At 53.6% G+C, this 25090-nt stretch overlaps 3 protein-coding genes across 8 annotated transcripts in view; 1 reads left to right on the top strand and 2 right to left on the bottom strand.

The window, feature by feature from the left end:
• Positions 1 to 1166: 1166 nt before the first annotated feature.
• On the bottom strand, positions 1167 to 19121 carry Ppp1r13l (protein phosphatase 1 regulatory subunit 13 like). 4 transcript variants are annotated; one of them, XM_023704592.1, is made up of 15 exons: positions 18967 to 19056; positions 17721 to 17999; positions 14879 to 15098; positions 11134 to 11320; positions 10883 to 11025; positions 8819 to 9329; positions 8634 to 8732; positions 8469 to 8560; positions 7570 to 8089; positions 5680 to 6140; positions 3791 to 3922; positions 3578 to 3711; positions 3320 to 3486; positions 2382 to 2581; positions 1167 to 1479 (listed from the first exon to the last, which is right to left on the bottom strand). In XM_023704592.1, the coding sequence occupies exons 4-15, from the start codon at positions 11186 to 11188 to the stop codon at positions 1441 to 1443; spliced, it is 2553 nt and encodes an 850-aa protein (XP_023560360.1). In that variant the 5' UTR covers positions 11189 to 11320; positions 14879 to 15098; positions 17721 to 17999; positions 18967 to 19056; the 3' UTR covers positions 1167 to 1440. The 4 variants fall into 4 exon arrangements, with proteins under 4 accessions (XP_023560360.1, XP_023560359.1, XP_023560361.1 ...); XM_023704591.1 differs by lacking the exon at positions 14879 to 15098; XM_023704593.1 differs by lacking the exon at positions 14879 to 15098 and having other exon boundaries at positions 11134 to 11210.
• A 287-nt stretch (positions 19122 to 19408) lies between these two features.
• Positions 19409 to 21543, top strand: Cd3eap (CD3e molecule associated protein). The gene is made up of 3 exons (XM_023704578.1): positions 19409 to 19503; positions 19821 to 19962; positions 20120 to 21543. The coding sequence occupies exons 1-3, from the start codon at positions 19479 to 19481 to the stop codon at positions 21501 to 21503; spliced, it is 1551 nt and encodes a 516-aa protein (XP_023560346.1). The 5' UTR covers positions 19409 to 19478; the 3' UTR covers positions 21504 to 21543.
• A 92-nt stretch (positions 21544 to 21635) lies between these two features.
• The window catches only part of Ercc1 (ERCC excision repair 1, endonuclease non-catalytic subunit), a 37909-nt gene continuing 34454 nt past the window's right edge, over positions 21636 to 25090 (bottom strand). For all 3 annotated transcript variants that reach the window (XM_023704580.1, XM_023704579.1, XM_004644305.2), the window contains exons 7-10: positions 23574 to 23673; positions 22282 to 22353; positions 22033 to 22101; positions 21636 to 21742 (exon numbers count right to left, since the gene is read on the bottom strand). In XM_023704580.1, the coding sequence (XP_023560348.1) occupies positions 21689 to 21742; positions 22033 to 22101; positions 22282 to 22353; positions 23574 to 23673 (295 nt within the window). In that variant the 3' untranslated portion in view covers positions 21636 to 21688. The remainder of the gene's footprint in view (positions 21743 to 22032; positions 22102 to 22281; positions 22354 to 23573; positions 23674 to 25090) is intronic.

The raw sequence follows: 25090 nt of genomic DNA, 5'->3' as shown, positions 1-25090 counted from the left end.
TCATAAAATAAAATACTGTTTATTGGAAAAAATAAAAATAAAAAAATAGCTTGCCTCTGGTATTTGTTATATGATGAAAGCTAACTAGTGCACACTGTAAAGGAAGACACAAAAGAATTCAAAGCATGAAAAAGAAGGATTAAAAGAAAAAAAAAGAAAAAGAAGGGTTAGACTGTGGTAAGGAGACTCTCTTAGACAGCAGTTGCTTTAAGAAAGCAGGGGGCAGGGCTGGGAGATAGCTCAGAAGCCAGGTACTGGGGAGATGGCTCAGTAGAATAAGCACTTCCCTGGCAAGTGCAAGGGTCTGAGTTCAATCCCCGGTTCCACCAAAAAAAAAAAAAAAAGCACCTACCCCAGTTCATCCCCTGGGAATCTGCCCCCAGAACACCATGGATGTGCCCTGCAGTCCCCAGAACTGGGTATGGTGGTACATGGGTGTAATCCCCACACTTGAGAGGTTGAGTTTGAGGCCAGCCTGGGAGCTACCAAAGTGAGCACAGGTACAGCCTCAACTGCACAGCAAGAACCTGTCTTAAAAAAAAAAAAAAAAGAAAGAAAGCAGTTGGGTTGCCAGGCACTGGGGGTATAGCTCAGTAGCAGAACACTGGGTTTAGTGGGCATGAGGTCCCAGAGTCATCCCCTGGCACCAGTACACACCCACCCACCCACCCACCCCATCTGAGCATTTATTGAGTCAACGTCAAAGGAGAACTCAATAAACTACCTTTATTTATAAGGAAAATTTCCCCATTCTGTTACACATAAAGCCAGCACTGTGTGAAGGCACTTAATTGAGGAGTGGGAACAGGGATAGTAGACTAATATGTGCCACTCTGATTCCAGAGCTGCCAGGAGGCACAGGGTCACCTGCCCCTGGCTCAGCTGGGATGGCATGTTGGCTGGCCAGGGCTCAGGACTGTTGGCACTAGGAGTGGAAGGCACTTTGGATGGATCTGGTTTGGCCAATGTAGGGAGTGTTCTGTCCCCAGAAATTTCCAGCCAGCTGGGGATGGTGGCAACTGCCTATAATCCCAGCACTCTGGGAAGTTGAGGCAGGAGGACTGCAAGCTAAAGCCCAGCCTGGGCAATGTAGTGACTTAGTGAGACTCTGTTTCAAAATTAAAAAAAAAATAATAATAATAATAAACAAAGGGCTGGCTGGGGATGTAGCTCAGTATAAAGGTCCTGCATTCAATTCGCCAGAACCACACACACACAACAAAAGACTCCAGCCCCACTCCCTGAACTTCCCATGGCTAAGGCAGGTTGCTAAATTGAAGGCTGAGATTCTCCTCCCTAGAATTCTGGAGGAGCAGGAAGTGGGGGTGAGGGCCCCAGGCCTGCAGAGTGAGAGGTGCAGCATAAATGAAGAGGCAGGTCTGAGGTCTGGGGAGCAGTTAGGTGGTGCTTTTGTCTCCCTGGGAGACGTCTTCCATCCTCCTAGACTTTATTCTTCTGGGACTTCACCCTGGGGAAAAGCTGAGGGAAGGCGATCTTCAGACAGACATCAGCTACTCCCACCCCTCGTCCTGCCCCAGCGCCCCGCCAGGATGCAGTCTGCTCCATCCTTGCATGCACGCCAGAATCCCGAGTCCCTTGTCACCTCCAAGCACCATAAGGAGTCTTCCGATCAGCAGCTCTACTGATACTGTGCACCACTGAGGCTCCCTGCCACCACGGCTGCCTGGGGGGGTTCCACCTCCACCCACCCCCAAATTAAACTCTCTTAGGAATATAATGGAAACATCCTCCAACCTATTAGAATGAGCTTCAATTCTACTATGATTTGGGAGGTAAAGGGGGTAGCTCAGGCTGGCCTTGAACTTGAAATCCTCCTACCTCAGCCCCCAGGTGTCACCATACTCAGCTTTGTGCTGTGATTATATTAATGGGTTCTTCCTCCTCTTCCCAATGCTAACAAAATATTCCCTACTCTGCCTTCAATAGACAATTCTTTAACTCTATTAGCAAGATGGAGTTTTTCAATGCTCCTCTTGGCTAAAATACATTCTCTAATCTTCCCATTAATATCAGAGGTATGGGCTGGGGATATAGCTCAGCGGCATAAGCACCTGCCTGGCAAGCGCAAGGTCCCGAGTTTGATCCCCAGTACTTTGCAGGATGGAAGCCAGGGCCACGCTAGCAAGTGCTCTGCCACTGAGCCAATTCCCAGCCCAATAAAAACATTTGACTGGTACAAATCAAACAACAAAAGCAGCAGTACCAGCCCTTCCAGGGACTCTCCCTTAGTTTCTTACTACAATGGGCTTTTCTTCTCCCCAAGACCAACAGTGGACTCTTCTGTCCCTTTCTCCCTCTGTCATGGGCCTCCTTCACCTCCTCCTTTTCCCACAGTGCTGCCCCGAACCCACCAGGCTCACCCCAAAGTAGTTCCGTGGCACATAGCCCTCCTGTCCGTGCAGTGCTGCCCACCACCAGTCGGTCTCCTCCTGCCCATCCCTCCGCAGCACGGTGACAGAGTCACCCTCGCGGAAGGACAGCTCATCCCCGAACTCGGCGCTGTAGTCCCAGAGCGCATACACCGTCCCGCTGTGCATCAGCCCCATGCTGTGCTCCACGTCTGAAACACACAGTCAGGGGTAAGAGCCCAACCTAGGGGCGCAGGGACACTGGGCTCCCTGGGGATAGGGCCAGTCCTGGGGTTTGCGCCATGTACACAAGTACCTTCCTCTGGGGATGGGAGGCAGAGCTGGAGGGTGCTGGGCATGGCATCTCTAACATTCATGGACACTGACAGGCATGAAGCTAGGCCATTTGCCGCAAGCCAAGACCGGTGCCCACTGCCCCCCTTTTCTATGTATCCGTTTGTTTTCATGGTACTGGGGATTCAACCCAGGTCCTTCACACTGGGGTCTTACTAAGCCACTAAGTTGTCCAGACTGGGCAAGTCATTCTCCCTCAGCATCTGACAGTGCTGGGATTACAGGAGTAAGCCTCCACGTCCTGCTTTTACTCCCTCCGGTACATTGTTGAATCCCTAACTCCACGGTCCTTGATGTCAACGAAGGATACCAGCTGCATCTCCAGGCATGCAGCTGTGTGCAAGGCACCATCCTCACGCGCCCCCTACCTGGCTCCTCCTATGGGAAAGGTGCTGTGGCTAGCTACCTGGGCAGGCCACAGCCGCTTGTCTCACCACAGCAGGCACAGTCCCTACTGGTGCCAGACTGGTGGCACAGATGGGACCTCCAAGCCCCCCACTTTGTCCACCTATGATCCATCCTGCTTTCCTCTCCTCCACAAGTCTCGCCTAGGCCGGGACAGCCCCTGCGTCCCTCCTGCCAGCACTGTCCCGCACCTGCCAGGTAGGTGGCACAGTCGGCATAGCCCTCCCGGTAGGGGTCGCACTTCTCGATGGCAGTGGCACCGTCGCTGATCGTCGTGGCAAAGATGGCCGCGCCATGCTGCACCAGGGCCATGCAGATGGCTGTGTCGTTGCACGACGCCGCACAGTGCAAAGGTGTCCTGGCATAGGAGGGACACGTAAGTGGAATGCCCAGCCCGCAGTGCCATCCCCAACCCCAGGCCCCTGCGATGTCCTCGCACCCCGACTCACCAGCCGTGGCTGTCAGGGGAGTTGACGTTGGCGCCAGCAGCGATGAGGAAGTCGACAATTGCATAGTTAGCACCGCAAATGGCGTTGTGCAGGGCTGTGATGCCCTCCTCATTGGGCTGGCTTGGGTCGTTCATCTGGCAGACGTGAGGGGAGGCTCAGCCCTGAGCCCCCGTGCCCCACGCCCCTGCCACCCATCCGGCTCGCTGGCCTCACCTCCTTTACTGCCTGCTGCACCACCTCCAGCTCCCCAGTCAGCGCCGCATCCAGCAGCAGCACCAGTGGGTTGAGGCGAGCGCGGCGGGCCTTGCGCGGGGAGCCCGCCTTGCGCAGCACGGAGCGCATCTCCTGTGGACAGGGTAGGAATGGCGATGGGGGGGGGATCCCTAATACATGACCCAGAGGTGGATAGAAGCCTAGCGCCTCGGCAGGCACTCCCAATCACCATCTAGACCCAGCAAGGGTTGGTGGGGTTCACTCCCAGGGAGGTCAAGAGTCCTCCGCCACTGAGGCAGCGCTGAAACTCGGTTCCTATTGCAGCCAGGGAATCCTGGGACCCAAATTTTGAGTCCTGAGTAAGCTGGGAGGTGATGACAAAGAGATCTGAGGCCATCCAGGTGATGACAAAGTGATTTGAGACCTTCAAGACAGTAATTGTGGAAAGCAACGATCTAGATCACTCAGGGTTTTGTTATTATTGTTTTGTAGCTGGGGATCCAACTCAGGCCCTCCTAGGGAAAGGGTCCATCACAGAACTTCATTATCTCCAGCCCTTTGACAAATTTTATTTGAGACAGGGCTTTGCCAAGTTGTTCAGGCTGGCCTCGAGCTTACAGTCTTCCTGCCTCAGCCTCCTAGTAGCTGGGATTACAGGTGTATGCATTGCCTGACCTGGCTAAAGTTTAATCTTTGAATTAATTAATCCCTAATCCTTGAAGTTTTTTTTTGTTTGTTTGTTTTTTCCTCCGAATGCCTTCAAGGCATGACTGGCTGGCTTGTGTTGTGGGGATTGAACCACAGCAACCTGAGCCTGACTGCTTTGTTGAAGCAGCCACTTAAAGAACTGAGCTAAGGGGCAGGCCCCCCATTAATCCCTAATCCTTGAATCCTGTGATTTGTCAAGTCTTTCTGTGGCTGGAACTTTGTGATTCTACAATGTGACAACTCCCGTTTCGGGTTGCCATCCTTTCCCTCAGGTAGGGCCCGGGGTACCTACATCTTCTTCACTTCTCTGGGACTTGTACCTTGCATTCTACCCACAGTGTTCAGAACTGTTCCATTTGACTATGCTGTCTTCAGCCAAGCTCAGCAGCAGAATCTTCCTACCACCAATTGGTGGTCAGTAGCTACATGCCAGGCACCATGCTCCGTACATGCTAACACACTCAATCTGCACAGCAACTCTAGAAAGAGTTGCCTCTGACAAGTGGCATGGAGCCAAGCATGGTGACACATGCCTGTAATCCCAGCTCCCTGGGAGGCACAGGCAGGAGGACTGCAAGTTTGACCCCAGCCTGGGAAATACAGTAACTCTCGGAGATCCTGTCTCAATATTAAAAAAAAAAAAAAAAAAAAGGAGAAAGAAAAAAAGGTTTGAGTTGTGTCTCAATGCAAAGGCCCTGGTTCAATCCCTAAGGCTAAAAATAAATAATTATTGAGGGAGTACCCAGAACAGGACACATGCAACAGGCCATCAGAGAAAGGTATAAAATAACTCATATGCCAAGACTTCTGGATGTGCCTCCATAGATAGATCTTGCTCCCTCTTCTCATAGTACTGGTTAGATTGAGGACTACATTTCCCAGCATCCCTTACAGCTGGCTTCCAGTCCAGTGGGAGGGACAGAGTGATGGGTGGATTAAGCGGACCTTTTCTCTTATTTCCTCTCCCTGGCTGGCACAGCGAGAGCCTTCCTGGCCCAGATCCTGACGGACAGGAGCCCCAGGTAGAGTGAAACCAGATCCTGATTCCACCCAGGTGTTACTCCTGGACTCTTAAATAGAACGTGTCTCATTTAGGCCACCATACAAAGGAGGCTGTGCGTTAAGAGCAGCTGGACCTGGACACTAGTAGAAATAGCCCAGCATCCTCCTGTGGGACTCACCATGCTCTGGGGCTGTTCTGGCGGGATGCTCTGGGGTGGGGCTGGGGGTGGTATGGGAGCTGGTGGGGCGGGAGCTGGGGGCCCTGCTCTGGCCTCGGAGCCCTCAGTGATGGGACACAACTCCGGTTCAGGACCCCCAGGCCCTGGCCCGCCGTGCCGGTGGAAGAGGCGGCTGATGATCTGCTGGTACTGCTTCTTATGGGTGGGGGGCAGGGCCACGGCAGGGCTCTGCTCCATGGAGCCCCTGCGTTTGAGGGGCCGAGGGATCTCTGCCAGCACTCGAGCCACCTCCTCCAGCTCAGGCACCGATTGCGCCTCGGGTGGCAGCGCTGGCTGCAGCCTCGTGGGACTGAGGGGTCGAGTGACAGTGCCTTCATCTGTATCACCAGCCTCCAGCACTGGGGTCAGCAGCACCTCGAGTTCCGGCTCCGGATCCAGCTCAGCGGGGGATTTAAGGAGGCCTAGCAGGAAAGACAGCCTCATTAGAGCACGAAGCCTGACTTCCAGGACCTGCAGCCCACTGTATTTGCTGTATGATCACCGGGCAGCTTCATGCTTCTCTGGGCTGTGAATAACCTATAATTACATACCTCCCATTTATGAGTATTTAGGGTACGTTTGGGACTGTATATACTGGCCTTCCCCACTCCTGTGTGAAGTTGAAAGGTGATCGTTTCCAGTATTAGAGAAAGGCAATCTCAGGATCAGTGGGCACAAATCAGCTGCCCAAAGCCATACAAGTAACTGACTCTAGAATCTCTGGTTTTGGTTTTTTGTTGTTGTTTTCTTTTTTAGGTATTGAGGATTGAACTCCAATCTTTCACACTGACCCACCCTTCCAGCCCTTTTTTATTTTATTTTGTTTTCAGGGAAGGGTCTGCAGGGTGTTCAGGGTCTCACTACTAGATCAGACTCCTAGTGATCTGCCTGTTTATAGCCTCCCAAGAGCTGGGATTACAGGCATGCACCACCACGCCGTTTCAGCATGGCTGGGGGCTGAGGCCAGCTCGGCAGGCTTGGGGATTGAACCCCCCGCCCCTGCGCCTGCTTGCAGGAGCTTTAATTCATTGAGTTATTTGACCAGCCCTTTTATTGTGTTTTGAGACAGGGTCTCACTAAGTCACTACATTGCCCAGGCTGAGTTTCAACTTATAGTCTTCCTGCCTCAGCCTCCCACAGAGCTACGATGATAGGCATGTCTACTGATCCTGGCTAAAATCTGTAGTCTTGTCAACCACAATATATTGGACTTCCTAAGATCCTAAGAATTTTCTTTCCTAAGACCTCAGGCAGAAAATTCCTGCCAGAAGTCAAATCCTCTATCTTATTCTATGTTGAGTGCTTCTAAAGCAGGTGGCAAAATAATGATCGCTCTTTATTCGCTATCTCATAATCTCCATCACTGTCCTATAAAAGAGGTGTAATTAATATCCCCTCATGGAGGGGGAGAGAGGCTCGTGCAGGCTAGGGAACAGGATTCATCCTCAGTCACCCAACAAGTCATCGGTGGAGACTGGCTCAAGCCTCCTGCTCAACAAGTGACCGTGCGCTAAAAACATGAGCTTCCTATGCAGTAGGGGATGGACTTTGTATACTGTGAATACCATATCCCAGTGAGCTAGGTTTTATTATTACTCAGCTTCCCCACTCTAGGAACTTGAGCCCCAGAGAGGTTAAATGCCCTGCTTGAGGTCACACAGCAAGGAACAGGATGAGCGGGCCCAGGGTCTAAGTTTAGCCAGTTTGCAACCCCTGGTTCCAGTACAAATTCCTGATCTCCCCGGGCCCAGCTCTCCCAGGGGGGCTGTCTGGTTGGCTGTGCTGTCCGCCAGCAGGTGTGGCTCCTCATACTTGCTCCATACCCCCTGCCCTAATGGGCCGTGTACTCACCTTCGTTCACAGGTGCCCATGTCTGTTGTGGGGGTTGGGCAGCTGGGGTGGGTATTTGGGCCTGGGGCTGGGGCTGGGGCTGGAGCTGGGGCTGAGGTTGGGGCTGGGGCTGGGGCTGGGGCTGAGGCTGAGGCTGGGGCTGTGGATGTGGCTGAGGCTGGGGAAGCTGCTGGGGCTGCGGCAGCTGCTGGGGCTGTGGAGGCAGCTTAGGCGGGGGTGCTCGGGAGAAGACAGGGGACCCAGGCAGCATGGCCCTGCTGGCCCCGTGCTCCCAGAAGGCGTTCTGCAGCTTGAATATCATGCTGAGGGGGATGGGGCGTTGGCGCGGGGCCCCGCGGGGCTGCGGGCTGGCAGGTGGCATGGGGATGCGGCTGACAGGCTGCCAGCTGCGGGGCAGGGTGCCCGATGGCCCCACAGTGGCACCCATCGCACGACGGTAGCTGCCTACGTCTGAGCGCCTGTCGTTGGCCAGAGGCGAAACCTTGTAATTGCGCGGCAAGGTGGCACTGGTGAGATTGTCCTGGGAGAGGAAAAGTAGGTTAAAAGAAGGGGCTTAGGAGGCAGAAGGGGAGATGGGTGGAGTATGGTAGCACATGCGTCTGTAAGCCCACCACTCAAGGCTGTGGGAGGAGGATCTCAGCGAGTCCGAGGCCAGCCTGAACTATACAATGAGGCTATGTCTAAAAAAAAAAGACGGGAGGAGTTCCAGACCACCCAGCAGGAGTACAAGTCCAAGAAGCAGCAAGGACTCTCAGAGGGGCAGGGGATGTAATTCAGTGGCATAAGCACCTGCTTGGCAAGTGTAAAGTCCCAAGTTCAATCCCAGTACCGCAAAAATAATAAATAAATACAGACAAGAGGGGGGCAGGGGGGAGACCTGGGTCCTAGTCACTGCTCACCTTGCCCGAGGCCCCCAGCCCATCCAGGCTGCTCTCTCTCCAAGGCAGCAGCTGCAGGCCCGGCGAGGCAGGCCGTGTGAAGACGTCTAGGCCTGTGGAGTGCAAGCATTACATTAGGGCCGGAGGGGGCTCCGCTCCCGTCCTTGCCTGTCCACCATCACTCACGTTCATAGCTCGCTGTCTGCGAAGATTTCTTCTCATAAGCCACATCCAGGTCAGATTCATTCCAGGCTTTAAGGGGGCGCCGGCGCAGCGTCAGGTCATCTGAAGGGAGGAAGCGGTGATGAGGAAGCAGGGGAGGATAGATACAGGCCCCTCCGGTCCCCCACATTCTGAGGCCCCAGGTTCACCTTGGGCCCGCAAAGGCGGGGCGAAGGCACTGCCGCCCGAGCCCAGCAGAGGGCTCCCGAAAGCAGCGGGCGCATCGTAGGCTGAGGCAGGGGGACGCGGCGAGGGTCCGCGCTCGGGGAAGAAGGCCTGGGGCCCCTCCGCCAGAGGGCTACCACGTGGGGAGCCCGAGCGGCTTAGATAGTCAAAGGGCACAGGGGGGCCTTGCTGGCGGAGCGGGCCCGACCCTGGCCGCGGGGAGGGCGCACGGCCCAGGGGGCTGCCGGCGCCATCAAAGGCGCGGGGCCGGGGCGAGGGTGCGCGGTCCAGACTGCCGTAGGTCTCGGGCTGAAGGTACAGCAGGGTGCGCGGGGACGAGGGCCGGCCCTTGGGCGACAGTGGGCTGTAGGAGTGCAAAGCCGGGGCACTCTCGGAGCGTCCGAACGGGGAGTCTGCGCTGTCGGTGGCCGCCTTTCTCGGGGAGCCTCGGCTGCCGAAGGACTCAGGGATCGGGCTGGAGCTGTACCGCGATTGCTGTGGGGAGGCCCGGATGTTGATGGATCAAAGGAGACATTATTGGAGGGGTCGATGGGAGAAAGCAAATAGGACATGAAAGAGAACCCAGGAGTCGGGCATCGTGGTGCACACCTGTATGGTAACCCCAGCATTCTGGGAGGCTAAAGCAGTAGGATCCAAAGTTCAGCCCAGCCTGGATAATTTAAGGAGACCCTGTCTCAAAGTAAAAATAAAATTTAAAAAGCAAAGCAAAAACTGGGGCTGTGTAGCTCAATGCGAACACCCTAGGTTCAACCCAAAAGTCAGAGAGAAAAAAGTCACCCTGAGAAGCTGGACCTAGGGACTAGAGGTTCCATCCGACCCAGCTATTCCCATTCTTGGTATCTTCCCAAAAAGAATTAAAAGCATCACAGCATGGCCCTGTATGTACACCATGTTTATAGTGGCATAGTTTGTAATAGCCAAATATTAGAAACAGCTGGAACGCCCATCCACCACTGAATGGATAAAGATATGGTTCTTCAGTACAATGGAGTACTACTTAGCCACTGCCGGGTGTGATGGCGCATGCCAGTAATCCCAACACTCAGGAGGCTGAGGCAGGAGGATCCTTGTGAGTTTGAGACCAGCCTGGGGTACAAAGTGAACTCAAGGCCAATCTGAACTGCATAGAGACCCTGTCTCAAAAAGACAAAAAAAAAAAAAAAAAAAAGATAAAGAGGCTATATTTCATCCAAAACAGATAATAGATGCACCTTGAGACCATACTTTTTAAGTGAAATAAATTGGTCACACATATATAAATACTGCACTGATTATCTGGTCTGAGAAACTGAAAATGTATATAAGGTCCAAAATGCATAACATATATTGTGAAATAGGAAGAAAATGTTCAAATGAGATGGGGAACAAGAAAGGGGAAGAGAAAACGGAAACAAGGGGAAAAAAAAGAAAAGACAAAATGGAAAGAAAGCTTTTATAAATAGGGAGGGGACGAGGGGTTGCAGGGAGGGCAGAAGAAAGGGGCACACAATCCTGTACAGGCACACATTCCCTATGAGGAATGTGATCATCACGTATCATGTACCAATAAACTTTAAAACATAAAAAAAAAAAAGCTGGGCCTAGGTAGAAATGTAGGCAGCGAGCCTAGCTGAGGTACGCTGGGGAAAGAGCTCTCACTTGGGCCTTCACTGTCTCCTACGTGTGAGTTGTTTTAATTTTTGTTTGTTTGTTGTGGCAAGATCTTGCTATGTAGTTCAGGCTGGCCTTGAACTCACTATGTAGCCTAGGCTGGCCTCAAACTGGGAGCAGTCCTTCTGCCTCAGCCTCCCGAGTGCTTTGATTAAAGACCCAGGCCACCATGCCCAGCTCTTTGCGCAACTTAGGATTCAAAACATCCCCGGGTGCTGTTAGATCTCCACTTTCCATGTGCTGTTAGATCTCCACTTCTTTCAAGTGTCCTTGAAGATCTCACAACCAAAACGGGCAGCTTTTTTTTTTTTTTAATCTGCACCTAGGGGCCTGGAGAGACTCTGTCTGTGGGGGCTGTGGGCAGAGCCCAGGCTCACCCTAATGGGGGCTCCAGCCTGTGAGCCAGGGGGCGCTGGCGAGTCTGACCACAGCGACTCCAGCTGCTTGGTCAGTTCGTCCACCTTGGCAGCCGCAGTGTCCAGCTCCATCTGCTTCAGGTCCATGTGCTTCATGGCCAGCGCTGCGCGGACAGAGCAAGGGTTAGAACTGCGCTTGGGGTCGGGCTCCGGGCCGCCTCTCCCCCACCCCCGGCCCCGCCAGCCAGACCCCCTTCCCCGCCTTCACTCACACTGGAAATTCAGGTCCAGGAGGTCCCGCGCACTATGGAAAGCCTCGCTGTCCATGGTGCCAGCCGCAGCGGGGCGCCTGCGCGGTAGGGGAGCAGCTCAGACCCGGTCCCCGGAACGCGGAGCCCAGGGAGCACGACCGTGCAAGCGCTTCGCCCTTCCACTGCCCCAGCTGGGAAACGTCAGCTCCTGCAAAACCCAATCGACAGGCTCCTAGGAGTCCAGATCTCCCTGGAAGTTTCCAAATAGTCCTATCTCAATCTAGATCTTTAGCTCTCTATCTCTATCTCTATCTCTATCTCTATCTCTATCTCTATCTCTCGACCTCTCTATCTCAGCACTGGGGATCAAAACCAGGGGCGCTGAACAACTGCGCCACTTCCCTGCCTATTTTATTTATTTACTTTTATTTATTTATTTTTTTCGAAACAGGTAGTAGGTATGTAATGTAGTTCAGGCTGGCCTCGGACGCGATTTCACTCTCTTTACACAACTCCTCCTCGTCCATCTCTTTATCTCAGCCCTGCTAAAATGACTCAACTCCCAGCTGAGCATGGTGATGCATGCCTGTACTCCCAGGACTCTGGGAGGCTGAGGCAGGAGATTCACATTTGAACTCAGCCTCTGGGTGACTGAGCAAAATTCTATCTGAAAAACATGCAACAAACAAAAGGCTGGGGGTGGAAAAAGACAGGGAGAGAGAGGTATCTACTAGGTGCTAGTGGACAGAGGATGAAATAAGACTGTACAGTCATGTACTGAGTATCTACTGAGACCCGGTGCAAAGTCACCTCTAAGAAGTCACTTACCCCGGGTTTCCCACCAGGATCAAGCTTGTTATTTTAAACAGGTGTCACCACTCTGAAGGGGTCCCGGAGATCGATGAACCCAAGAGTCCTTCCCCCTCAAGTCCCCACCCAGGAGAGGCCTGGTCTGCACAGAGGCATTGCTAGGAGGAGGGACCCAGAGGTGAGCAGGGTGGGATGGCGCAGCGGGAGAGAGCTCAGCCACCAGGAACCAGTCAAGCCAGCACCATCTGCATCCCCATAGCAGCCGCCACGCCCGCCCGCCAGCCTGTCACCGCCTGCTGCTCCAAGCTCTAGGCTGTGGCAGTCCAGGCGTGGGCAGCAGGGCGGGCTGGGGCCTGCTGACACCAGCCTCCGTCTGGGAAGGCACAGGAACAAAACCAGTTGGGGCTGGCGGTTCATCTGGGTGCACTGGGAGTGTGTGAACTTGGCCAATGACTGCTCTTTGCTCCTGGGGCCTCAGTTTCCCCACAGTGAAAGGAGGCAAGCTAGCTATTCTTAGGCTCCTTAAACTCTTTACAGCCAGGGATTGAACTCAGGCTTTTGCGCTTGCCAGGCAAAAACTTATTCTACTAAGCTATCTCCCCAGCCCCTCCTTCAAACTCTTAAAAGAGCTCCATTCTGAAACTGTCAGGACCCTGAGAACATAATTAAAATTTGGCAGATCCCAGCACTTGCTTGTAATCCCAACACTCAGGAGGCTGAGACATGAGGATCACCACAAGTTCAAGGTCAGCTGGGCTACATATTAAATTCAAGGGCCAGCCATAATAGCTCAGTGGATTAAAGTGCCTGCAAGCAGGTGCAGGTGCAGGGGCCAGGGGTTCCAGCCCCGCCCCCAGAGCCCACTGAGATGGCAATTGAGACTGAGCATGGTGGCGTGCACCTATAAACCCAGCTTTTGGGAGGCTGTAAACAGGCAGATCACTACAAGTCCGATCTAGTAGTGAGACCCTGAACCCCCTGTAGACCCTTCCCTAAAATACAAAAAATAAATAAATAAAATAAATAAATAAATAAATAAATAAATTCAAAGCCTGCCTGAACTACCTGGCAAGAGCTGGTCTCAAAAGCTAAAATACGTGTTCTAATGGTGTTTGTAAATAGGATCTCATGTCCGCATCTTGTACAGCAATTAACCACTAGGAAGAATGTATGCAATGTGTTAATTATTGAAACTGTCCTACCAATTGATTTTGAAACTGTCTCACTGCTATTTGTTTCTCAATAAAATTATGGAAAAAAAAAAAAAAAACCTAAAATACAGAGAGCTGGGGAGATAGCTCAGTGGTCTAAGTGCCTGCCTGGCAAGCACAAGGATTTGGGTTCAATCCCCGCTATCTTGCATAGCAAGACCCTATATCAAATGAATAAAAAATTAAAAAAAAAATGGGGCCAGAGAGATGGCTCAGTGGAATAAGTGCTTCCCTGGCAAGTGCAAGGGCCGAGTTCAATCCCTGGTTCCGCAAAAAAAAAAGAAAAGAAAAGAAAAAAAGAAACCTAAAACTAAAATATAATAAAGTCCCATAGATCCTGAACTCCTCAACTTGAGAGTCTATTGTTGGAAAGTTCTATAGCCAAGATTCTGTCTTTGGGGATTATCTATCTATCTATCTATCTATCTATCTATCTATCTATCTATTTTTAGGTACTGGGCCTCAAACTCAGGACCTTATGCTTGCCAGGCAGCTACTTACGTTTATGCAGCTGAGCTATCTCCCAGCCCCAAGATTCTGTCTTTGGAATTCTCCAATTTGATAGCTCACAATTGTCACTGCCCCACTTTTTATCCCAGGATCAAACCATCCTGGAAACGCAGAGGAGATAAAAGCACAAATAAGAATCAGGCTTTGAGGGTTCAGATCTGGTAGGACCACTGGCTGTCCCTGATCAGCGTGCCTGTGTTTCTTTATCCGTAAAATGGAGAAAAGTAGCATTCCACCAAGTAGGACTATTAGAATTCAGGTTTCACGAACTGAAACGTCAGAATACAGAGACTATAGGAATCCAAACGGGATCTGGGTGTGGTGGCACACTCCTGTAACCCCAGCACTAGGGAGGCTGAGGCAAGAGGATCGTTGTGATTTGGAGATCAGCCTGGGCTACAAAGTGAGCTAAAGGCCAGACTGAACAGCAAAACAAGACCCTGTCTCAAAAGGAACCAAACCAGGCTTTTAGAATCTCAGCAACAGAGACTGTTTTATGTCTGTTAAAATATATTAAAAAACAATCAAATCAGATAGAGGTGGTAGTGCGCATCTGCAATCCCAGCACTTTGAAAGACCAGGGGAAGAGGACCGAGAATCAGAGCCCGGCCTGGGCAACTGAGCAAGACCCTGTCTCAAAATTAAAAATAAAAGGGGCTGGAGATGTAGCTCAGTGCAAAGGCCCAGGTTTCAGTGCCCGGGACTGAAAACACAAAACAGTTTTACGCAGCCTCCAGCGCCAGCAATGCCGACAATAAGCGGTTCCCTTAAGGACTGCAAGATCCGCCAAGGCCTAAGATTCTCAGGTTCCACGCTGACATCCCAAGGAAATCTCTGCCCTGGGCGTGGGGCAAGCCCCGGGGCTGGTGCGGGCGGTGGGCGTGCCAGAGCCGCCAGGGGGCGCCGGGTCATCCCCTGACCCCGGCCAAGCGGGCGGGCTGACAGCTCCTGAGCTCAGGCCCCGGGAATGTGCGGCGGGCCCGGGCAGGTGCGCACCTCCCGAGGCGGGGGAGCGGGCTGGGCGGGGCGCGGGGCGCGGGGCGCGGCTCTCTGTTCCCAGGCTCCAACCCTCCGCCCCCAATTCCTCATCCCCCGGCTCCTCTCCAACTCAGGCTCCCCTTTCCTTCCGGGGATTCCCGCCCACCTCAGCATCCTCTCCTGGGCTCCCCACTCCGCTCCACCCCCAGCTCTTTTAACCCGGCCAGGTTCTTTGGGATTAAGGTTCGTCGGGCTACCTGGAGGTGGGATCCTTAACAGGAACCAGGCCAGGGCGCCAGCAGGGGCTGGGAATACCAGGTTGAAATCCTGCGGCTTGGTCGGGACACAGCAGCGCTGTCTGTGTCCTCCCCCGTTTGCTCTGGCGTTTGATTTCCCCTTCTGTGGAATGGGCTAGGAACTTCCTCTCACTCTGCCTCTACTTCGGGCTCCTTAGCATCTTTGTACCTCAGTTTCCTCCTGTATTTAATGGGCACATAAATGCCTTCACCTTAAAGGGGTGTGAGGATTGGCTAACCTAATTTATGTACAGTGTTTACAACAGTTGAGTGCATGAAATGAGGTTCACACATCCTCAATCCCTAATTACCAGCCTTCCTTGATGGTTCATTAAGATAACACACTGGTTGGCCAGGGTGTGGCATGCCTGTGATGCCACCACCCTGAGAGGCTGAGGCAGGAGGATCTCAAACTCAGGCCGCATCCAACTTAACATTGGTTTAGTGAGAACTGAACTCAAAAAATAAATAAACAAATAAAATGGGCTGGGGATATTGGTCAGTCCAAAGGTCCTGAGTTAAGTTCCTAGTACCAGGTCCCCCACCAAGAAACAACAAAGCAAAGAAACTATGCAGGGTCACCAGAGAGTGACCTCAAGACCCAAGGTAAAATTTAACCCCCAAAGGACCAGCAAGATAGCGCAGTGGACTAACCGCCTGCTTAGGCAAATACAGGGACTGGAGTTCAATCCCTGCCGGCCCTGGGACTGGCCACTGGGAGTGCAGGAGTAGGGGCACACACCTATAATCCCAGTGTCGGGGAGGCTGAAAACAGGAGGTTTATCACCACAAGTCCAAGCTGCTTAGCAGTGACACCCTGTACCCAATACATTTTAAAAATAATAATAATAATAACCTCCAAAAGAGCCTTTCAACTTTTTAAGACAAAGTCTTGCTATCTAGTTCAGGGTGGCTTTGAACTCACTCTGTAGTGCAGGCTAGCCTTGAACTTGGTATGATCCTCCTGCCGCAGTCTCCCAAAAATGGGTCACAGGTATGCGCCTCTACACCCACCTCCAAAACTCTTTTTCTTCCCTTTTTGTTTGTTCGTTTGTTTGAGACAGGAACTCACTATGTAGTGCAGGCTGGTCTCCAAATCAGGCAATCCTCCTGCCTCAGCCTCCTGAGTACTAGGATCATAGACTTTCGACACCATACCCAACTGAAACTGTTTCTGAGATCCTAAAATCTCTCAATTTTGATGCATGAGGTCCCAATCTCCTGAACTCTTAAATTTTGGAGTCCTGAATTCCCCCTGTCCATTCCTGAGTTCTGGTTAGTAATCATTCCTAGTAACTTGGGGGACTGGAGCAGGTCAGCCCTGGAAGAGTCCAGACAAAAGCAAAACCCCAGGGTAGGGGTGGTGGGTGTCCTGCTAGCCAGCCTCAGTTTCCCCACTAACAGATAAGGAGGAATCCTGACCTGGGGTCATCTTATCTCATTAAAGGTGGAATGCTTGAGTGTGACCTCTGGGCAGTCGACAAAGACTTCTCGGGACCATGATGTCTATCCTGTTTACCTGCCAGCCCTGAGCCAGGCATGACACATGCCTTGTGTTGGCAGCCACGGTTATTATTTTTAATTTCATTTCAGGCGGTCACTAAATGCCCTTCAAACCCAGACATTAGCCAACATCCCTTTCTGGTCAGGTGCCCCCCCCATGACACACGCGGGTGGAGAGAAGGGAGAGACGAGGGAGAAGCCTGCCCACCGCTGCCCTCCCTCAAGGACACCTCCAGAATTAGCCTCTCTTCCTTTCTTATCTGTTCAGTAACTCAGGTCACAGCCAAGTGTGGGGGTGATAGTCTCACCCAGGGTCAGGGTAAGGAGCCCCAGAGGGAGAAGTAAGCAGATGGAATGCGATCCCCCAGAAAGGTGTCAGAAGAGCAAGACAGAAGCCAAACCTGACCCGCAACACAGCTGCCTATGTCACCTCTAAGCCTCAGTTTACCCTTCCCTTGCGCAATGCATAAATGCCTGGCCATGCAAGCCTCCCAGAATCCAGACCCCTGTTCTGGAATACAAACCCCGTGGTCTGGAATTCTGTTTTGGAATCCGCACCCTATATTCTGGAATGCTGCCCTAGACTCCAGAATGACCTCTGTAAACCCCAAATAGTTCACAACACCCTCGCGGGGCAAGTGGAGGCCTCCCGCCTCCGCCAGGGGGAGCCCAGGGGCGGATGTCCCTCCTCTGGTTAGGCAGGTCTGACGCCCCGGTTAATGACATGTTGGGGTTCGCTCAGCGGCACAGAGTTGGTTGGAGAGCTGCCCCGGTTTTCTCACCCCCTGCCCCCACCCCAAAGCCGGAAAGTGGGGGAAGCACCGAGACATAGCCTCCGGAGGGACCCAGGGTACTCGTTCCGCTCCTTTTCAGCGGCGACCCGGGTTCCACTATCCCCGCCCACCCCGGGCTGTGCTCAGAGACGCCGCAGAGAAGGCAGCTGGAGGGCGGCAGGGGTGCCCACCTATTCCACAGCCCCATCCCAGTCTCTTCTTTCTGCCTAAGAGTCAGGAATCCGAGACCCCAGTATTACCTAAGCGCTCAGACTTCCCAGAGCCCCCAGGCGAGGAACTCAGGAACCCCACCTCCAATGTCTCCCCAAAACCAAAAGGTCTGAGTCCTCTGTCTCAAGAACTCGGGCATCTAAGCCCCTTTCCTCCTACCCAGCAAGTCAGACAACCGAGTTTTCTCTTTCCAGGGGACCCAGACGTCTGCGCAGCCCACATTCTGCCCTGGGACCCGGCGTCCAATCCTTTCCCAGTCCTTCAGGGTCCCTGGGCCCCAGGGGGGCGGAACTCACGGGTCCGAGGCAGATCCTGGCACGGGGGGCTTCCTCCGGCTCCGGTTCCAGCTGCGGGGAACCGAGGACGGGGCGGGGCAGGCACCGGGAACAGGTTAGACGACGTGACTTGGACTGGAGGGAGGCGGGTCCGAGGGGGAGGGGGAGCAAGGTCACCTCGAGCACCTTGGGACATGTAGTTCTGGAGGGCAGGATGCACACTAAAACCTCACTGGGATTAACCAGAAGTCCATTTCACAGACAGGAAGAGCGAGGCACCAAAGCCGTGGGCGGACAGGGCTACGACAAGCAGAAAATCCGAGACTCCCACTTAATTGTGGTTGCAGAAGACGGACTTCTGAGCTTTTCCCCAAATCTCTTTGCTCGCTTCCCCTTTCGGGAGTAAAGATTTGGACACCACCAAACGAGTGGAAGACTGGAGGCTAGATGCCTCATCTTAGGGCGAGAGGAGTGCCGCACTAAATCACTATCCTCTAGGGCTCTGAACCTCAAGCTCCCCATAGGTTTATGGGGGAAAAAAGATTGGATCTGTACGGGATTCCCCAGCAAGAGCGGAGAGTGACTGGACTACAATCCCCAGCAGCACAGGCGACCGACGCCCGCGGCCTCGCCCCCTCAGCTCCTCTGGGAATTGTAGTCTGCGGTCCCGCAGGGGCATTGCCCCAGAGTCCCTAGCCCACGCGCGGGGGGAACTGTCTGGAGATCTCTGGCGAACCCTTCACTCCCCCTCCCCTGCTCTGGAAAGCCGCAGAAGGGGTGGCATCCCCATTATAGATTAAGATACGAAACCTCAGCAGAGGGGGCGGGAAACGGCGCTGACACACCGGCCAGGAATGCAGTCGGGTCACCCTGTCTAGCCGCGGTCCCTCGGCTCCACCCGTCGCCCCACGAGGGCAGTCCTGGGAGCAAGGAGCGTGGGCACATCCCCCAAATTCGCGTCCACGTGCAGGTGTTTACACGCCCTCGGGACAGGCAAGGGTCGGCGATCGGGACTGCTGCCCCATCTCCATTCCTCAAAGCTTATTTCTCTATTCAAAGATTTCATAAGCACAAGACTAGATCCTCGAGGGTATCTACAAGTCTCCTCCGACCTACAAACTACACCCCTCAGCTAGTACCGCTGCTTGCGGGTTTGGCTCCAGGGTCCGAGGCTCCACCCTAAACCTATAGACTCCACCCCCTGTGTTTCCCGCTCCCCTAGAATCCAGAAGTCCCGCCCCTGACTGATACCCTCGAAAGTGATTACCTGCTTTCCTCCATTTTCCGATCTCTCTCACTCAAGGTCTAAACTTCCAAGTTATGTTGGCCCCTCCAGAAGGGATTCCAACGCTGAAGACAGAGCCCTGCCTACCAGGATTCTTACCTACCTCTTCAAGAATTTCAGCCCAATCGATCTTCCTGTCTCTTTAAGAGTTAGGTCTCCGGGTGTGACTTCCCCTTTAAGGCGGTGTTGGAACAAATCATATCTAAGTCACTGTGGGGGAGACCTACAGAGACCTAGTGTGGCCTTTACTCCACAGACCCAACCAATCTGCTTCTTTCTGGAGTAGATGTCTGAAAAAAGAACCTGTCCTTTGTCATCTATTCTTCATGGCTGGGAATCTTTCACTTGTTTTTCCAATAAAGCGAACAGTCACAGAGTGACAACCCCGCGGTCTCAGACACTTGGACACTTCCAGGAGCTGCCCCGCCCACTCCAGTCCACGTGGTCGGCCTGGGGCTGGGGTTGCTAGAACTGCGTGTTGCTCCAGCTACAGGATGGACGGGACCCAGTCCGACGGCGGTGAGCGGACGCATAGATGGGGTGCAGAGGGGAGGTTGAGCAGAGATGGGGGTGCTCGAGAAAGTCCTGGTGAAAAAAGCGGCATCGCCACACCGGGCCTGCGGAGAGGTCTCACTTCCTAGCTGGCCTTTTGGGGGGATTACCGGCGCAGGAAAGAGCACCCCAGGGCTGAAGATAGGGGACGCCTCCGGAAAATGGATGGGCAGAGCAGCGACCTGAGGGGGAAACTGCAGCGCTGCTCTTGAGGGCGGGATCGACAGGCGGGCGGGCACTCTTCAGGGTTGTGTCCATAGACCCCACTTTTTCTTTTCCTGCAGGTGCTGCTCGGTTTTCTTGTCCCCCTAACTTCACTGCAGTCCACTCAGCCTCAGAGCCCTCTCGTCTCTCCCTGGAGACGCTGACAGGCCCAGATACAGAACTGTGGCTGATTCAGGCCCCTGCAGACTTTGCCCCAGACTGGTGAGTGGTCCCACGCCCCTCCCTGCTCCAGAGGCTGAACTTGGGGCAAGTTTAGAGGGGACATTTCCCAGCATCCCAAAATGCTGCTTGTAGGCTTCCTTTCCTTGTCTTACCAAAACGTTCTGACCAAGTCTCTGCCTCGCCTTTTTTCCCTTAGCCTCAATGGCCGGCTGGTCCCCCTTTCTGGCTCCCACATCATCAAGGGCAAGTTGGCTGGCAAACGGCACCGCTATCGGGTCCTTGGCACTAGTGACCCCCAGTCAAGGAAAGCCACCCTGCTGGCACGCTCAGCACAGCGAGGAGGTGGACTCACCTGTGCCCCCAGCCCCCAGGGCAACCTAAGGATCATTGAGGGTCCCCAAGAACCCCGGTCAGGGATCCCTCTGCAGCCCATTCCAACAAGCCCCCCACCACAGATCCCTCCTGGCCTGAGGCCTCGTTTCTGTGCCTTTGGAGGCAGCCCACCCGTCACAGGCCCTGGGTCACCCTTGGCACTGAAGTCACTCTCCTCAGGGAAGAGGAAAAAGAGGCAGGTGCTGGAAGGACACACCACTCAGGTGGTAGTGAATGGGCATGGAGCCCCAGAGGTAGAGGCAGAAATGGATGTGGGGAAAAAGAAGAAGAAAAGAAAACACCAGCTAGAAGAACCAAGGATGGTGGAGCCTGTGGTGACAGGGCCCAAGACTGTGATGTTGGAGCCTCTGGGAGTACTGGCCCCACCCACCTCTAAAAAGCAGAAGAGGCAGCCCAAAGAGACAGAGACCATGGAGCCAACAGAGGAGAGAGCTGAGTTAGACCCTGTATCTAGAACTGAGTCTCCTGAAGAGATGGTCCTCTCCCCAACCAAGAAGAGGAAGAGGCAGAAGGAGATGGAAATGATGGAGCCAGAGGGGGTGACAGCAGAGTCTCAGCCACAGGTGAAGGAGGAGCTGCAGGAGGAAGCCATGCCCTGGAAGAAGAAGAAAAAGAAAAAGGCAAAGAGGCCAGAGGTGACAGTGGAGCCAGGGACTGAGGCTGTGGAGCCAGAGCTGAAGCCTCTGGCGCCTCATGGGCAGACAGTGGAGCTAGAACTGCTGCAGGAAGTTGAGCCTCAAGTGGAGGCAGTCCTGGAGTCCACCAAAAAGAGGAAGAAAGAAGAAAAGTGGCAAAACTTGATGCTGGAGCCAGGGGCAGAGGTTGTGGAAGCTGAGCTGTCAGGTGATGTGGAACCTCAGGTAGTGCTAGCATCCCCCAAGAAGAAGAAGGACAAAGTGGGGGAGCCCAGGACTGAGCTGAGTAACCCGTCAAGGGAGGCAAGGGAGCCTGAGCAGCCGGCAGAGGGAGAGCCCCATGCCAGGGCAGCTCTGGGATCCACCAGGAAGAAGAAAAGGAAGTGGGGTGAGGAAAACCGGGTGCTAGAGTTGGCACCCCCAGAGGAGATCCCAGAGATAGCCCCCCAAGAGGAAGGGCCAGAACTGCCGCTAAATCTGGAGACTGAGGAGGTGGCTCCTCCAGAAAGGAAGAAGAAGCGGAAGAAGCAGCCGCGGCTGGAACCTGTGTAGCCTCGCCAGCAATACTGAGAAGCTAAAAAAGGCTGAAGGTAGCCACCTGGACCATCAGAAGGTGACACGGAAGCCAACACCCCACGTGCACTCCTGTACCGCTCCCACCCCAGCCAATGACTACACCAGCACTTGGCCAGGGCCTGGCCCTGGACAATGCTTTATTGTCACAGCAGCATTGGGGATCATCGGGGCACCTTGAGGAAGGGCTCGTGCAGGACGTCGAACAGCCTCCGGGCCTTGGGTGGGGAGAAATGAGGAATGAGTCATTAAACAGGCCTTTGATTGGCTACATCTAGAGTTCTAGGGGATTCTGGCTTTTTTTCCCCCAGTTAGGGGCAGCTCTAAGGGTGAGGAGAGAGGTAGCTGATCTGGGTTCTACCCCAGACCTCCTACCACTCTCCAGGCCTCAGTCTCCCCATCTCTAAGAGGTGGATGGTAACCGGGCCTTTGAAAGCCTTAAGGCCTTGGGATCTGAGGTCCAACTGATTTGGTGACATTACTCCTGTCCCCAGCCCCTCATGCTTACCTTCTGGGGACCCAGGCCAGGGCACAAGGCCAAGTCTTGCCGTGATGCTGACATGAGCTGTTCCAGAGACTGAGGAAGGCAGGAGCGAGGGTCAGGAGCACGGAGTACCAGGCCCGCCCATCCCAGCTGGTGCAGCACCCCCCCCCAGGAGGAGGGGTAGGCCTGGAGGAACAGGTGGTGGGGAGGTGAAAGGCTGGGGGGGCTGTGGAGAACACAGATGTTTATCAGGGTGGAGCCACCAGTCCTTACCCCGAAAGTGGACAGAAGGGTCTGACTGTCCGTTTTGTTGACTGACTTGACGGTGGTCAGACACTCAGTGACCTGGAAGGGGAAGAGACAGTACACTGAGAGAAGGCCGCACAACCCTGAACGCCACCGGGCAGGGCAGGTTCCAGGCCAGGCCCCCCTTGCTGCCCGGCATACAGGAGGTGTTCAATCAATGCTTTTGTCTGGGGGCTGATTAAAGATCAGGCGGAGGAATCCCCAGATGGCTGAGGGTGTCAATCACATAGAAATGAACCAGGAGCAGGTTCTATCCAGGGGAAGACCAGAGGCACTGAACAGGCCGTGGGTCAGGACGCGGCTGCTGCCTGCACCCTGCAAGGCCAGAGGGAGCCACCCTTCCGGCCTCTATGCATGAGAAAATGGAGATCCCAGGAGCACCACCAGTGGTCCCTGGCCTGCAGCTGTGAAGGCCATGCAGCCCACATTTCCAGGGGATAGCCCAAGCTGTCTGGGTGCAAAGATTCTGATGCCAGCCCTCCCCATTCCTGGCTGTGTGACAGTAGGGATCCTTCACTTTGTAACCCCTCAGGTCACCTTCCCCAGGGTGACTAAACTAGGAGTCCATGTGCCCAGCTTGAAGGCAGGCAGAGGCAGGAGCTACCTAGATGGCCTGGAGCCCAGAACCAGCTGTTCACGCAGCAAATACCAAAAGTGCCTGGAGTGCTGAGTGGTCTGGGGGTACCTCAGGATCACCATTCAGCCCTGTCCTCCTGGGGCTGTCAGCCCAGCAGACAGAAATCAGTTGCAGGCAGTAATGACTGGGATGAGAGAGCCCAGCAGGGACACAGGCTGGCCTGGGGTTCAGGAGGACTTCCTGGAAGAAGGGGCACCTGATCTGGACTGTGAAGCTGGAACCAGGTAGAGGAAACAATGGCAAATGCTCCCAGGGTCGAGTACACTGGGAGAAGTTCAGGCCTTGGAGAGCAGGGTGAGAGGGTAGGCTTCCCGTTGGATACTGGGGCGGGAGCCAGGAGGCCAGGGGCAGGCTTGTACTCAGAAACCCCTTCTTGCCAGCCATGGTGGTAGTACATGCCTGTAATCCCAGAACTCGGGAGACTGAGGCAGGAGGATCTCATGAGTTCAAGGCCAGCCTACACTACATAGTGAGACCTGGTCTCAGAAAAACCAAAATAAAAACAACAACAAAAATTCCCTTTTGCTACTATTTAGGGTGCAAGGGTGCGGAAGGCCGCTCCTGGGATCACAACCGAAGCCCAAGCACCCTGAGCAGTTGTGGGTGCAGGTGGTGGGCTCACCCGGGACACGAAGTTGTGCTCCAGCTTTTCCATCAGGAGGTCGGCTGGCTTCTGCTCGTAGGCCTTGTAGGTCTCCAGGTACCGGCCAGCTTCCTCAGGGCTGGGGGACAGGATATGGTCAGCCAGTGGGGACTGTGACGTGACAGGCGCTTCCTGGTGTTTGTGACGCCAGTGCCAACAGCCCTGTGCTCCACCGTGGGGACGGTGACGCTCCAGGGGTTTCTGGGTCAGGCCCATCCCAGTCTGCCCTGGCTGACTCAGAGCCAGTGACTAGATCTCTTTGGACCTCAGTGGGTGGGGTAGAACTGTGAAGATTAGATGGGTCAGTGCCCAGGGCCCCGGCTCTTAGCAGCCTGTCCAGGAAGTGCCAGCTATCTTAGAAGGGACACAAGGGCTCTTGGTCCCAGGCTTCATGCCACATTTGAAAGGGTGGAAAACAAGAAACACTATTTTTCAGACTGTACCAAGAAGACAACTTCCTGAGACATTCAGCTGCCCACCACCAAGAAAAGTGGAACTTCGGAGGGTTTTTTCCTTTAAGTAGAGTCTCACTGTCTCCCAGGCTGGTCTCAAAAACGACTCAAGTACTTTTCCTGCTCCAGCTCCTGAGTAGCTGTACTACTTGCACACGCCGCCATTGCCAGCTAAAATCTTTGTTCTATATACAGTAAGTATTCTTAATTTTTTGTTGTTTTTGAGACAGTGTCTCAAATATAGTCCAGGCTGGCCTCAATTCAGTGAACCTCCTGCCTCAGCTTTCCTAGTGCTGGGATTACAGGTAGAGGTGTGTGCCACCACGCTTGACAGTTAGATTTTTTTTTTTTTTTTTTTTTTTTTTTTGGTCACTTTGAGATAAGATCTCCCTGTGCGTTTCAGGCTGGCCTTGAGCTCACTTTATAGCCCAGGCTGCTCTCAACTCCTATCAATTCTCCTATCTCAGCCACACGAGTGGGATTACAGGTGTGTGGCCCACTCTTAGATTTTTTTTTTTTTTTTCAAAATTGGGAACTGAATTTAGGACCTTGCACTTCCTAGACAGGGACCATGCCACTAAGCTGTATCCTCAGCTGTTCCCTCTTAGATTTCTGAGACAGGGTCTTGCTATGTAGGCCAGGCTGGCCTTGAATTCACAGCAATCCTCCTGCCTCAGTCTCCTGAGTGCTGGGATTACAGGCTAGTGCTAGGATTATAGGTGTGTGCTATCACGGCTGGCTAGGAATTTTTAATTATTTTAAATCACCTAATCTTCCTTTTAGGTTTCTGGGGTTTATATCTTAGATTTTTTTTTTTTTTTTCCATGGTTGGGCATTGTGGTGCATGCCTATAACCCTAGCACCAGGAAGCTGAGGCAGGAGGATTACCACAAATTAAAGGTCAGGGCTGGAGAGATGGCTCAGTGGTCTAAAGCACCTACTTGGAACAAGCTTGGTAAAGCACAGGGACCGCGGTTCAATCCCCCAGCACCACATGCCAGCCAGCCCCGCCCCCTGGTGGGCTGAGATGGCCACACACACACA

This window comes from Octodon degus, unplaced genomic scaffold (assembly GCF_000260255.1).
Source record: "Octodon degus isolate 3935 unplaced genomic scaffold, OctDeg1.0 scaffold00197, whole genome shotgun sequence".
In the NCBI taxonomy this organism is placed as follows: Eukaryota; Metazoa; Chordata; class Mammalia; order Rodentia; family Octodontidae; genus Octodon; species Octodon degus.
This window is presented reverse-complemented; position numbering and strand designations above follow the sequence as displayed.

What these genes read in the sequence shown, in the direction of transcription:
- Ppp1r13l (XM_004644306.2), bottom strand. Translation starts at nt 11,188, where the DNA reads ATGGACAGCGAGGCTTTCCATAGTGCGCGGGACCTCCTGGACCTGAAT. An exon ending in TGCAGCAGGCAGTAAAGGAG is followed by an intron (nt 3,712 to 3,790) that starts GTGAGGCCAGCG and finishes CACGTCTGCCAG; the next exon opens with ATGAACGACCCAAGCCAGCC. An exon ending in TGCCACGGAACTACTTTGGG is followed by an intron (nt 1,480 to 2,381) that starts GTGAGCCTGGTG and finishes GCCTTCCCTCAG; the next exon opens with CTTTTCCCCAGGGTGAAGTC.
- Cd3eap (XM_023704578.1), top strand. Translation starts at nt 19,479, where the DNA reads ATGGACGGGACCCAGTCCGACGGCG. An exon ending in CGGGACCCAGTCCGACGGCG is followed by an intron (nt 19,504 to 19,820) that starts GTGAGCGGACGC and finishes CTTTTCCTGCAG; the next exon opens with GTGCTGCTCGGTTTTCTTGT. An exon ending in GCAGACTTTGCCCCAGACTG is followed by an intron (nt 19,963 to 20,119) that starts GTGAGTGGTCCC and finishes TTTTTCCCTTAG; the next exon opens with CCTCAATGGCCGGCTGGTCC.